This window comes from Fulmarus glacialis, unplaced genomic scaffold, assembly GCF_000690835.1.
Source record: "Fulmarus glacialis isolate BGI_N327 unplaced genomic scaffold, ASM69083v1 scaffold4552, whole genome shotgun sequence".
Lineage (NCBI taxonomy): Eukaryota > Metazoa > Chordata > Aves > Procellariiformes > Procellariidae > Fulmarus > Fulmarus glacialis.
The window spans coordinates 130,413-144,877 of NW_009197080.1; the positions used below are offsets into that span (position 1 = coordinate 130,413).

General features: G+C 45.5%; 1 protein-coding gene across 1 annotated transcript in view; it reads right to left on the reverse strand.

The window, feature by feature from the left end:
* Positions 1 to 14,465, reverse strand: part of LOC104072818 (voltage-dependent N-type calcium channel subunit alpha-1B-like) — a gene marked incomplete at its 5' end in the record, with an annotated part of 160,508 nt that overhangs the window by 130,412 nt on the left and 15,631 nt on the right. Inside the window, 3 exons of the mRNA XM_009572401.1 lie at positions 3,232 to 3,288; positions 5,249 to 5,323; positions 6,063 to 6,119. Coding sequence (XP_009570696.1) covers positions 3,232 to 3,288; positions 5,249 to 5,323; positions 6,063 to 6,119 — 189 coding nt within the window. The remainder of the gene's footprint in view (positions 1 to 3,231; positions 3,289 to 5,248; positions 5,324 to 6,062; positions 6,120 to 14,465) is intronic.

Sequence of the window (14,465 nt, forward strand, 5' to 3'; positions counted from 1 at the left end):
CGGAAGAAATTACTTCTAACGTAAGCTCTCCCCCTGTGGTAGCAGGCACTGTTCAAATGAATGATGAACAGGCACTCTCCGGCCAGTGCCGAGGCAGGAGAAATCAGCACACGTTAGTAATATACACATGCATCCGTTGGAGTTCCTCTGCAACAGCCGCAGACACTGCTGCAAGCAGGGCAAATCGTGATTGCTGCAGGCTGTCCACTACCTGTTTCACGCTGTGCTGGCACCCCTCAGAAATTGCCAGCGAACCTTGTTTCAAGATGGTTTGTGGCACAGCAATATGCTATTGCCCTTCCCCATCACGGGACGGAGCCTTCCAGAGGGAAGGGCTGACCAGGACACGCACCGTCCTCTCTTGGACCAAGCACCGAGAGAGCAGGTGACTTGCATGGGCTCTCATCGGAGATGGCTGAGTTACACGAACAAAGTGTTCTGGCTGCGGCAGCCAAATTTTTGAGTGTGCTCGTTTACATTTCAACACTTGGAAGGGGTGTTTCATCCTGCAATAACATCAAACACAGCACCCATAGAAAGGATGAAGCATCCAGATGTGACAGCAATGGGTTCTCCAAGCCTCACAGCTACACAAGAGCGTGCTACGTCGTCTCCCCAATAGAAAGCAAGCACTCTGCCTCATTTCACATTTCTGGCCATCCACCAACACGCCAAATGCAGAGCTGGCCCTGGCCAGGCTTCGAACAAGCTCCTTGTGGAAAAGCTCAGTGTGCTGGTTCTGTTAGTTTGATAATCCTCCCTTTGGCAGTTTTAAAAAACAAAAAAAAAATCATAGTGCTTATCTATTGCTTTAAGACAACAAAATGAACTACAGGTTAAGATACAGGCTGCACTGTATCATAACACTGTTTAGCAGGTTAAGACCTCTCAGATTTGCATGGGAATAGTCTGCTGCCCTTTCGTCCCCTCTCTACTGGCTCTACTGATCTTCCAGAAAAGAAAAGCAATAGTATTTAAACTGATCTAAATGTAGAAAACATCCACTTCTCCAGACTTCTCTGTCTGGCTATCAAGACAGTGTCCTGTGTCTGGTACAGCATGGAGGGTGGGAAGCCAGAAGGAGCCAGCATCTACTGCTGCACGCTTATTAGTGCAGAAAGAAGGGCCGAGAGTTAGGAGGAAAGAAAAGAATAAACGTTAAGAACAACTCCAGAGAACACACTGGGAAGTGTTTACCACTATAGAGCTTTATAATGCAATTATAAGGCTCATTGAGGTACTTGTGTTTGAATTAAAGTGCAAAGTATTCAGTCAACGGCCAGCAAGAGACCTGTCAAAGTCTCTACCACTCTGGTCTGCATCTTAACGTTGCACTCAGTAATTATATTGTTAGTTCTTCCACAGTCCTTATGCTCCCATCAACAAGACATTATAGGAAACCATCCAAAAAAACCTTTTCTCAGTGCATAATTGCCTATATGATCTGATTGTTTACATTATGCAGAGTTTCAGCCTTTTCAGGAGCCTGCAGCAGTATCTGCTTTATCCATTTCTTCTTTTCTGCCTTGCTCCACGAATCAAAATCAAAACCGCTTTTCCCAAGTGGGTGAACCACTCGCAGAAGGTGGAAAGCACTGCTGTTATTTTCCCTGCCATATGCTCCCGAGACAGTTCCCAGCTCTGCATCAGATTACCCACGAGTCCAGATGCCCCGTCATCCGTTGCCACTTGAAATGCTGAATTCAAAGATCTGTTTGCGTGGCATGGGTGCCCAGAGCCTGGAGGGACTTGGATGTGAATGCAAAGATCTCATAATTATTGCAACCATGAACAAATGTTCCATAAATGACCATTCCTTGTTATCCATGCAGGGATCCGAGCTGCCCAGAATAAAACAAAACAAAAATGCACACGGTTGCTGCATTTTTGCTCTCTTTCAGCAATAAACCTCTCATAGCAGTGTCAGCAGTTTAGCCACAAAACCTGCAGCCTGCTCAGCCTGGGGGATTGTGGCAGTTCAACAGTGGGTGATGGGGTCAGTAACATGCTGAGCAACATTAATTTCCTGCAACCAGGTCTTCATTTAAAGGGAAGGAAAAAAAAAAAAAATCCAGCAGCAGCTGTAATCTCTTAAAATGTTAATGCCAAATTTCCAAAGAGCATTTGAGGCACTCATGCTTGCAAGCATATATGGACATGTACTCTCAAATGTACTGTTTGTGCTGCTACTCTCATGCATCCAGGATTTGCTGCTCTGTGGTAACTGGGGTGCCAAGACATTTCTTTGGAAGATAATGAGAACATCTGCTGCTTCAGCAGCAAAACAAAATACAGACTCAAACAACAGGGATAGGAATAAGCAAAATGGCTAACTCCAAAGCAGTCAGGAAGATGTCTCCCCAGACAGCAAGTAAAAGCCCACGACTGAAAGGTCTTTCTGCTGATGTCCAAAGAGCTTCCCTTAGACGGGGTGCTGGGTGCTCAGAGCCTGCCTGCCCTTCAAACCCCAGACCTGCCTCCTGCCTCTCCACCTGGCAACGTCCCAGAGGGAACTAGCTCTCTGTTAACTGCAGAACAAGCAGGACCTCTGCAGCCTGACAGTGCCTTATTCTCCAGAGCTGAAGATACCAAATTCACGCCATCAATGCTACACTACGAAGGATGCCGCACTCAGCATTGGAGGTGTGTGGGTAATTGCATGCACACAGGTGTGTCGCTCCATATCTGGCTTTAAAAGTATGGAGAATTGCTTTAAGACCTTCTTCTATGGCAAGAACGAGAGAATTAGGGCCACTGCCCAGCATTTCCCCGTAACCATTCACACGGCAAAGGCTGCAAAACTGTACACTGTGCGTTAGTGGCAGATGTGACTAAGCGTCCACTTCCTCTCCTCCCCACACAGACGAGGCTTAGCAGTATCACTTGATGTGTTTGGGCTTCGTTAGCATAAATGAGCATGTTCCAAGCAGAATCACGGTGTGGCCAACACAGCACGGATTCTCCAAGCATTTCGGCAGGGCTCTTTTAAAGGGTGAGGCATGCAATAGCGGAGCAGGGGGAGAGGGTGAAGCCACAAAGCCATTTGCTTTGGTAAGTTGGGTGCTGCTGTGGAAGCAGTGGTAATTTCTCCTTCTTGAAACTGCAGCTTCTGGAGCAAAGGAGCCGCTCGGAGGAAACATGACATGAACACGTTTAGGTGGAGATCTAAACCTCAGGGAATGCCAAGCCAGTACTCACCAACAGAGCAAATGTCTGTGAAATGGTCCTCACCTTCTTCAGCATGAATCAGGTCATTTTTGCTCTTCTTTATTGCAGCTCTTTTCAACACTGTGTGCAAATTAAAGAGAAAATGCCCCGTGAGCATTCGGAGTGGATTCTCTCTCCCCCTCCCTTCACTCTCCAGGGCCAGCATTTACTTCCCAATGCCAGCTTAAAGCTCTCACAGAAGGGTAAGCTGGAGCAAATCAGACAACCTACAACCTTGCAGGGCCTCTGCATGCTTCAATGCCAGGGTCGTTTATTTATTTGACCTTCTAGATCTCGAAGACTTGCCAGGCACAGGTCTGCACGCTTACACTTCACCCCAGCAGAGGCAGGAGGGTGGGGGAGTCACTGCAGCTGCTGGACCTTTTAGCACAGCAGAAAGGCTGGGCAGGGTCACTGAATCTTTCTGAGCCCCAGTGGGTTACGAGATGAGTGCTTCTATCCATTAAAAACATTAATGCTGTTTACAGTGTGCACCATTAAGAAGTTAGCATTTACGGTGCTCGGATACAGTTTACCACAGAGCAATGCCTTAAGCAGCAGAAATGCTATGTCAAAAGCAACTGCCACAAATCAGTGAACGTACTCTTAATAGCACCCACTGTACAATTCCTTCCCTCTGGGGACGTCGTAACTCTTTGAAAACACGCTTTGTCCAACAGCATCTTTTGTGGGGAGGGCAAACATAAAAAAAAGAAAGAGAACTGCAACCTAAGGCTCAGAGAGCTCCGCACCGTTCACCCAGTGCATGAGGGGTAACGCAGGAACAGCGTGGACACTGGTCCCATGACCACCTACCTGCAAAACCTTGAGAACTAGCAGAAAAAAATACGTTGATACAGTTTTGCAACAGCTTCAAGACATACAGTAACTAAGCACCATTTGCTATCAGCAGTAAGACACCCCACGGTGTGGTGATACATACTGTTCAGTAGGCACACACAGCAAACCCACTCACTCTGCCGCGACTACCCTGGGGGCAGGTTCGTACGAGACGATCCCCTCGCCCTACACAAATTTCTCTGCCTTGACAGAGAAACGGATGCTCTTCTTCCTCCGCAGCTAAGGCAGGCGTTAGTGCTTTTGTCACTTCAAGGAAACATCCAGAACGTCACTCAGGTTCAGAGAGGCTCAAAGAGGAGAGGGTGCTCTGAACCCGTGGTCTGGATTCAATTTGTTGCAAATAACCGCTTTTGCTCTTTTCTTCCCCACCCAGCAGTAGGCTGAATCCTCAATCCCAGCAATACCAGCTTTTGGGTCCTTCAGGCTGCATCTGTCCCAGTACACTCCAGCATGTCCAGGGCCATCCTCAGCACTGGAACATAACCAGCCCTGGGAGTAAAGTTTTACAACACTCCCTGGCATGAATTGAGCACCTTCTTCTTTACCTTCTCTCCCCAAAAACTCCTGCATGTGTTTAGCAGTTAGGTTGTGCCATCTCTACAGGCACCTTGGATGCAATGTGCCTCTGTTTTGGAGACTGAGACAATTTACCAGCATAGATGTGGGCTGCTCCATACCAGCTGGCTTCAAGGCTGGGAACATTGCCGGGCTCCTTTAGCTTACTGGTAAAGAGGGAGCCTTAGTATACCTGGGTCTTTACTCCATGGCCTGATCCCACCTCTAGTTTGCTTACACCCCTCAGCTTTTCAGACTATTCCTCCAGACACTCATTTCAGCTTGAGACTAACGTGGCTGCACCCACGTGCCGGACAAACTTCCCCACAGTGCACGCACACCCACGCACCCGCGCCCACGCACGAAGATTTGCCAAGCACACCTCAGCCCTGACCTTCTGCAGCCCCAGCTCTTCCATCTCCGAGTCCTCCCCGAGCGCAGGTCACCAGGCTGGCCAAGGCGGACCAGCGGCCGGGCGCCTGATGCCCCAAGGAGCCGCGTGGTTTGGAGCAAGATGCAAAACCACCCGGGAAACATCACCGGTGACCTGGGCACGTGGGGCTGTGGGGGAGAAGCTCTGCCCCGCTGTGCCGCCTAAGCCCCTGGTGATTTGCAATCCACTCACTGTTGTAGCTGCTGCCGCTGCTAGTCTCTGCCGGTGCCGTGCCTTGTTGAATCGGCCCTTCCGAGGCGGCCCTCCCTGACAGTGAATGGGAGGAGAAAAAAAAAGAGGAGGGAAAGGGAGGGGAGGGGAAAGGAGGAGACATGGGAGGACGAAAGATGGTCAGAAAAGGGAGAGGGAAGAATCTTTAACTGAACTTTGACTGGCTGTCGCATCCTAAGAGCTCATCGGTCTGGAGGCACAGGGAGAGGAGTCCCCGTAGCCTCGCTGCACCTGCATCCAAAGCTTGGTACCTCCAGCCATCCTGCAACGCTAGGGTCACACGTTGGAAGATAGGATCACCACACCCTGTTATGTCTTACTGCTTACAAGTAACAGGGGTCTTAGTCTCTTTGTCAAATCCATTTGGCAACCTCGGTTTAGAGCCCTGCCTTCTCTCGGTCAATGCATTTCTCTTCTGGCATCCGCTCTGCAGCCTACCCCCGCCACAACCTGCACATAGACACAGCCGGCCATGCTCGGCAGAGGCTGACGGGTGTCCCCGTCACGCTGCGGTCCCACAGGCAGCGTAGGGACCGACCGACCCCGAGGGCAGATCCCCATCCCAGAGTGGCGTGTCACATAACTGCTCATCATCCACCTGCAACCTCAAAAAGACCCGATACAGGAAAAGGGACTCTTTAGCCCAACTTATGCCAAGTGCATGCAAGAGCATGTTCCTCACACCCTCCTGGTTACAACAGAAAGCCATGTCAGTGTACAGCAGGTGAACCTCTCACATATCACAGGAGGAAATCTGCACAGCAAAACGACCTACCGTCCAGAGGAGATTTCTCTTCTGCGTTCTTGTCTTCCTCTGCCAGCATGACCTCCTCTGTAAAAGGAAAAACAGCAAGGTTCAACCACAGATTTATCACATCCCCGCTCTAAAACCAGCTGAGCTGCATGCAGCAGGCATCTGTCCCAGCAGCCACCAACCTTACCCCATTGTATCACCCAGTTACACCAAGTCTGTGGAGGAAGGGATGGCTCAGAGAGCCGTGTTTCTTACCCTGTACCCCTCAGACAAACCACTGGAAGACTGCAGCACTTCCTCCATGATTTGCCTCTTCACAGTCAACCACCACTCCAGTTTCTTTACCCAGCTATCATCCACAAGGGACTTCTGGAGACCAACACCCTTCCTTCAGACGCAAGAAACACCACAGGTCTCCACAAGCCAGAGGATGGTCCCTCATGCCCAGCCATGTTGGAGACACTGTTTGAGAAGTGAAGGATACTCAACACCCATTGCTGCTCTTCTGTCTCCACCAGTAAGACCAGGACGCAGCCCATGGGAAACGGATCTCTGTCTCATGGCACAGGGTAGCACAAGCAGGGCCGGCTGCTGCATGTCAGCTGTGCCACATCACAGGAGATAGAATGTCACCAAATAGCCATTGCATCAAATCTTTGTCCAAAGCAAAGTTGCCATGGGGGAGTTCTGGCTAGCACAGTTCAGGTTGTGCAATAGTGCAAGACCACCATTGGTTTTCCATTCCTGTGCAACTCATCTCCAAAATACAAGTTTATACTTTCCTACAGTAAAAGAATTCAGAAAACACTGAAAAACCAACCTCCCAAAATTGACTCGTTTTTATCTGCATGAAAGACAACCAAATTTCTTGAGGTTTCACAATGCAAATGTCATCACCCAAGTCAATTTGCAGTACACACCACACTGCGCCAACACTTGAAATCGTACAGTTCATACAGTCTGAACCACAGATTTTAGCTTGCCGATGTAAAATTATGTGAGGATTTTCTAAAGGACAATCTAAAGCAAACAAAATATTGAGTTGGCAGCTGGTAAACTGTACACTTCCTTGTATTTTTATAAATGACAAATGCTTTCACATGCTTGGCATAGATGTAATTTGGGATCTTACTAAAACATCTGACACTGTGTTCCCACAAAATTTTACTTTAAAGTCCATTTAAGCCAGCCTAGATGGAAGGCTAACAGAAAAAAAGAAATACAGACAAACCACAGGCCAAACATCAAAGTGTGCAGCTGAAAGTCATCTAGAAGAATACTAGAGGGATCAGCACTACCACACAAGCCTTATATAATCTCTTTATTAATCATCTGGGAGAGAGAGTGAATGATACATTAATAAAACAGCAAATTGAGAAGGCCGAAAAATAATATCCAGGACTGAGGAAGACTGGAAACCCAAGCAGAGGAGAACAAAATAAGAAAGTGCAAACTAGCGCACCAGAGACACGGAGGAAAGGAGAGCCGAGAGAGGGTTAAAAATGTCAGGTGAGCTAAAATCCTGCACTTTAAAAGGCATGAAATCCTTCCAAAAACCCACAAGCCAATACAATTCAGGTGTTTTGCGAGGCTACTTAAGACAGGTCAGAGAAGTGAAATGGGATTTTTTAGAGAGTTCAAGAGACTTCTCTCTCAAACTGGCACCTCAGAAACCAAAAGGTTCTTCTGAAGTCTTGCCTAGGGAAAAGCTGTACTGGTGCTAAAAATATGGAAGGAGTTAAACGGCAATTAATAATGAATATGACTGCCCTAAAACACGTAGAAGTCCTCTTCCTAAAGGCAGCTGGACAAAAGTCATGTAAATGTGAAACGCAAAGCAAACCTGTGCTGGAAGGAGCATGAGCTTGAGATGTTATTACAGTGGACATTTTCCTATAGATTTTTTTTAAAGCCCACATTGCTCATGGAGTGTGATCTTAAAAGCTTTATGTCATATCTAAAGGTGATATACCCACATCGCTGCACAGGACTCTGCATAAAAACGAATCTAGCTCCTAGTACCAGTAGAGTCAACAGTGCCATGCAGACGTTTCTGCACTCCTTTGGATCCAGGGATTAGTTCAGTCATCAGTCCTTTGGGGTTCTCCATTTTGTGCTCCTCTGCACAACGCAGATGTGGTTTTTTCCTATGCTATGTACTAGCAAATTGCAGTGAAAATTCAAAACCATTTGGAGTGGAGTGTACATTTAGATCTTGCGACAAAGAGCAAGCACGCGAAAGCGAGCACATTCCAGAGGAGCTCTTCTGCCACTGCCAGAAAGAAAAGCTGATTTTAGGCAGCATTTGGTAATTAAATGGACTAATACAAGCTACTGCAGGGAGTGGACACACTTCCATGCAGGTGGTGAGCAACGAAAATAATGAGGTAGCAAAGGTCAGAAGACAGGCAGCTGTTCTTCAGGGGCTACACCCAGGCGAGTGCGATGCAAGAGCACTGTGTCTGCAGGAGGAAGATCTCAGCGAGAGCCAACAACCTTACCGGTCAATGCTCCGAGGGTTGTTGGTTTCAGTCCTGTCTTGTTAAAAAAAACTAAAACACTCCAGGAAAGAAAGAGCCTGTTCACTGAGCTGGAAGCTCAGTTCTGCACTTGATTCGTATCAAGTGCAGGAGGAAAATCATTGTACTGGTTCCTTTCAAAGATCTCCGAGTAGGAAAAAGATATTCTTCTTTCCCCCTGTTTCCGAGGGGCCTCTTGTTTTGCATGTTCCTGTAACAACTTGTCATGACTCTCCACTGTCCTTTGGGCAGCCAGCGAGGAGCAATCCTGAGTCCCCAGATCACCTCTGAGGACTGTGAACTGTATGGATACGTAATCATCGTGATTTGCAATGGTGTACTGATGTTCCAGTATCACCTGTGTCCCCACGGTCAGACTGATGAGAGGTTTAGCCATACTGAGGTTTCAGAAACCAGAATGATAAATGCCAGTGAGACCTCAGAATTTGTAAGGTGTGACAATTTGATATCAACATATTGTCATCTACAAAGTACACGTTCTTTCGAGACAACTCTGCAAACCAGCTGAGCCTTTGCCCCAAATTCAGGGCCCTGAATTGGTGCCCAAACATATCTCCATCCGTAGACATACCTCACCAGGGTTCAGTTTTTACCATTCCCTTAAAATGACAAAACTCAGGTTTCACCTGTGCAATTCCCTCAAGCCCGGCTCTCCTCCACCATTGCTCCCCAGTTCTCTCCCTTGATAGCCACTCCTGTCTGTCTTGTACCCTCTCAGAAATCAAAGGACCACATCTACCCTGGTGGGGCTTTACATGGTTTGTAAAGCCTGCTAAAAAGACAGCTCAGCAGGCTATCATCATTGCTATGATTTTTTTTTTTAACCATACAGCATCCTAAGCAGAGGATCAGAAGTTGCATTGCCTTTAGTCATCACTGTAACACAGAAGAAGATAATGAGGGCACCTGAAAAACCTCCAAACAACAGTGCCTCTACATTAGAAGAAATATTCAGCAAAGAGACAGTATCAGACCAGCAACTTCTAGCCTCCAAACAAAGGCACAGGAGCTTCGCTAGGATATCAGAGCGGGACGTGTCTCAGCAGTAAGATTAATTGCTGGTCATTAAGTACTGACAACACACAGCATGTTACAGGACTGGAAATAAAGGCAAACCTTGTACTGAGGAACGGGCAAGCTGAACAATACAGGCAAAGCAGCAGAGAAACATGGTGCCCCTTCTCTTTCTCTTTGGCATGGGGAGATAGGACATTGTGGGCTCAAAAGAAGAGCAGATTACAGGAAATAACTCATGTTCAACAGGCAACAGAAGTTAGAAAAAAAGGAAGAACAACTGCATTTAACTGCTGAGGCTTCAGACTTGTTAAATAGAAAAGGTGAGTAAAAACGCATCCCTTAGAAGAAGCTATCCCACTCTCACGGGGAACTCTAATTTGTCTTTCTGGCAATTATCCTCCCTTGCCATCTCACACACGTTGTTGCCCTTTTTCATTGATGTAGGTGTCTTTTCCCAACTGTATCAAGGGGCTTGTTGCTCTGTTTCTGCTACAGAAAGCTGAAACCTGAGGCTCATAAAGCTTTGTCATGTCAAGGAAGGGCATTCAAGTTACAGTGAGCCGGAAGAGAAAGGTTAAACCCATTCCCAAAGCCTGCTTACTCCAGGAGAAAAGAAACACTCAGAATCAGTGCTGTGTGAAAGAGATGGACTTGAAAAGAATTAAAATGCAAAAGACATGCAACTTGATTAGCTCGGAACTGAAAGACTTCCAGTCTCTGAGCAAAGTGTTTTCAAAATGATGCATGTCCTTGTAAGATAAGAGAAACATCTTCAAAAGAATATTTGTGGGTTTATAAGCGCTCTACTCTGCGCAGAGAACTTTTATTTCTCCACTCTCCGTTGGAAATGCAGCGTGACAGCCTAATAGTTGCTACAGTTTTGAGGAGCTTAATGGAGAAAGCAGCGGTGGCAAAATCATTTGCATGGATTACATTGCTTGGCTTCACCACTTTTTCATTCCTCTGAAAGGCACAATTTCAAATCGACTTGCTACTGCCTTTGCCCAGAGCCCCACGAAAACGTGAAACAAGGAGCACAGCCTGCCCCAGCACACAGCGGGTGGACAGGACAGGGTTTTCTCGTCACCAGCGAGACTTTATTCAATATTGATTGAACTGAAGAAGAGGCGTTTGGGGAAGAGAACTGTTGTCTCATGCCTACGGGAGGAACACAGTGCGAAGCATTGCTTTTTACACCTATATCAGCTGACTTCTAGTGGTGGGAAGAGTTGGACCCTTTAAAGAAGTTACTAAAGAACAGATAATTGACTTTATTCTTCAAGGTTGAATTTAAGATTACAGGTCTGTTTCTAACTGATCCATACAGTTCACTTCTAAACGATACAGGGAGTCAATGTTTATGAGCTTGACGTGGCAATTACCATACGAACTTTCGGCCTAAATTCTGTGAGATGCAAGAAATGATAGCATTTGATCATTGCTTCTGGCCTGTAACTCGCACCACTTTTAAAAGACTGCAAATCTTACAGATTTGAAGACACTTACAGATTTACACGTCATTTAAGGTGGCATGACATTTCTTCTTGACATCCTCAAAAAGACCCTACTGAGTTACAATTTTCCTTGCTTAGTCTTGGCCTCATGATATGGGAATTTTACATGAAATCATCTGTTATCTCATTTGAGAATATTTAAACCCTCCTGACTACCCTATGTATTCATTCTTCAACATGCACCTGAGAAATAAGTAAAGCTAGAAACTTCATACCTGGCCTCTGTATAATCTTAAGTGAAGAAAATCAATTCAACTCTAAGGAAATTGGTCAGACCGTGGGTTGATTTTTTTTCTTTCAAGTCATGCACGTCTAAATTCAGCACTTCAGCACATTCTCTGTGTTATAATTTTCTCTTTTGTTCCCCAACCCTTTGTTAAGAAGGCATTTGTTAAGCACTTCAATCAATTAAGGCTTCCTGTATTAAGTATAACTCACACAAGTATTTGCACATTAAGGTTGTCACTGTTGAAAACACCTTGGAATAGTTCCCTCAAGCAGATATGCTGCTGACTATATTAAACAATCCACATTTAAAACAGCCTGAGCTATGTTTGCTTCAGTTTCAACTGCAGCTGGTGATTTATCAATAGTGAGCTGGCACCAAAATCTTTCAGCCAAGGTACCTCCTTGAAAACTTCACAGGCACTTTTTATTAATATTTCCTTCTTATTTTACCACTGGAAAAAATATAAAAGTACCACCAGAAAAAAAGAAAAATATAAAAGTCAGTTACCCAAGAGCCAGGCTATGAAAGCAGTTTCATTCTTACAACACAAATGTAAGACAAGTCATTAGACCAGGTCTGGAACATGCTCAAGTCAGACAGCACTTAAGAGGTAGAAAACAAAGACCCATTCTTTTCTTCTGGAGGACTAAACAGTCTACAATTTCAGTATAAGAAAGGGTTGATAGTAAACAACCCCAAAATTTTATCTGAACCACCTTTTTAATGCAATAGATACAGCAAGAGAGAATATAACATCATTCAGATTACAAATAGAGAAGGCTGTGAGAAACATTAAAGACGCTCAAGAGTTGTCAATAAATGATGAGCACAATGTTAAATTAAAATAATCGTTGACAAATGGGAGGTAGTGTACAGATGGAGTGATTTTAGTCACTCAAATACTTTCCTTGGTCCTAAACCAGTTACAGCTCTTGAGGTAAAAACTTGAGCACTACCAAGAACAAGAAAAGCTTTCCAGCTCCAGCAACTACTCAGAATATGTAAAACATTATAGAACAAAACCAACCAGATTAAGTATTAAGATGCCACTTTATGAATCACTGGAACGCAGCTTTCCACTCTTCCTACCTTGCATCAAAAATAAATGAGAAAAAACAAACAAACAAAATGCTCAGGGAGGGTACTACAAATATTAGAAGCCTGGAAAGCCTTCCGTGGGAGGAGAGGGGATTGAGCAGATGGGTTCTGCGTGCTTTAGAGCAGAAAAAATAAGATGAAACAAGGTAGAGAGAGATCAGAGAAAGAAAAGTAATAAAAAGTACCACAAAGTGCACTCCTGAGCTCTTCCTCTCACTGCAGAAAGGCAACATATTTAAAAACGAGGACAGGACATGCTGTTTGGTGGGTTGGTTTGTTTTTTTAAAATCAAACCGACTGTTAACATGTGGAACTCCTTGCTACAAGATTCAGTGAGGTCAAGGATGCTAGAAGGATTTAAAAAACAATTAGATATTGGCATGAATAATAACAAAATCCTCCAGAGCTACATTAGAGCAGAATACCAAGAGCTTTTGCTCTTTCTTTTACACAAACAAGCCTATTACATCTCACTGCCTGGGGCTGTTGCAAGAGATTTCTGTGGAGGCTGGACTGTCTGTGACCATCCTCCCTGGCTCTTTTCCTCCCCCAACCCAAGCAGTTTGCTTTGGCCGTTGTCCCACACACAGTCCTGGACAAGGAAGACTGATTATCTAGTTTGGAAATTCATTATAATTTCATAGCTGAAATCCTGGCCTCTAAAACAGAAATGGGAAATCCCCATCGACGGCACAGTCCCAAATTTCAGTGCCTGAATTCTAAACACTGGATTCTCTGTTTTGGTTAGGCTTCATACTACCTTTTGTATTCAAAGGTTTACTAACACTGCTAAGTTGATTTTAATTATTGTTATTATTCAGCTGTACTAGGAAGCTTTTTAATACTCCTATTGTATTTTCAACAATGCCTTTACAGAATATTTTTATTATTCTCTGATTCAGCTATTTTGCATACACTTCCCTGTTCTAGAAAACCTTCTGAATCCTGTATTATTAGACAAAATAAAAAGACGGGCATTTTACAGCAGCTTCACTCTATACTGATGTGGCATTTATTCAGCACTGGCAACACAGAAATAGAATAGCTAGCCGTTCCCACAGGGATGCAAAGCTGGCGCAGAGATTTGCTCTGTGTTTTATAACTTTTCCACCTCAACTTTCAGACAAGTTCAGCTAATGACCTCCGCATAGTTCTTCTTGGCAAAACAGTCACCAAAACGAAATGAAGCAACCCTTATCCCTGCAAAGGAATTCTCATCTTTATTTTCCTGATAGGGAGACCAGGATTTAGAGACCGAGAAATCAAGAGAGCCTTAAAAGCAAGATGGCACTAGAGCCAAGGGAGAGCCACCGCGCGCTCTGCTCCAGCCACTGGATAAACCATTCATTAATTTGAATTTGAGGTAGCACAAAAGCTGAAAACAAATGAGAAGACAAATTATAAATGGAAAGGAAAGTGAATGATTCTTTTTTTGAATCCTACAGAACCACAGAATGAAGTGTGGTTACCCAGTTGAGGACGGTTGCTGTTGAACAGTCACAGTGAACAAAAGTCAGCCAACACAACCGGCACTCAACCGTCACTCTGTAGAGCGCGATGGGAAATACTGGGCTCAAGCCACCATATAAACTGCTGCTACTTCTTCCTATTGTACATTTCAATGCTTCGGTCCTTTTCCTCTCTGGCCAGGTTGTCCAAACTCATGCCCAGACCACTGCCCTGGGGGGAGGTACCGCAGCCGCCCCCCCAGTGCTCCCCGGGACCTGCAGCGGGGCAGAGCCCCCCTCCCCTGGGCACACAGGCTGGCAGGGCGCTTCAGAGGAGAGAGCAGAAGCAAAGCAGTGGGAGCCATGTGAAAACTGCTCTTTCAAACACTGGCACTCGGGTTGTGCACATAAAAGAGAAGCTGTAAATCCAGACAAAGAGCCACTTATACGCAGAATAGTGCCAGGAGGCTTGTACACAGCTTTTGCGTGTGCAATGCTGCAATGAGTTGCTGTGACCATACAATTACTTGCTTGCACAAGCACATTTTAGCACATCAGGCCTCTAGCATCAGTATGGA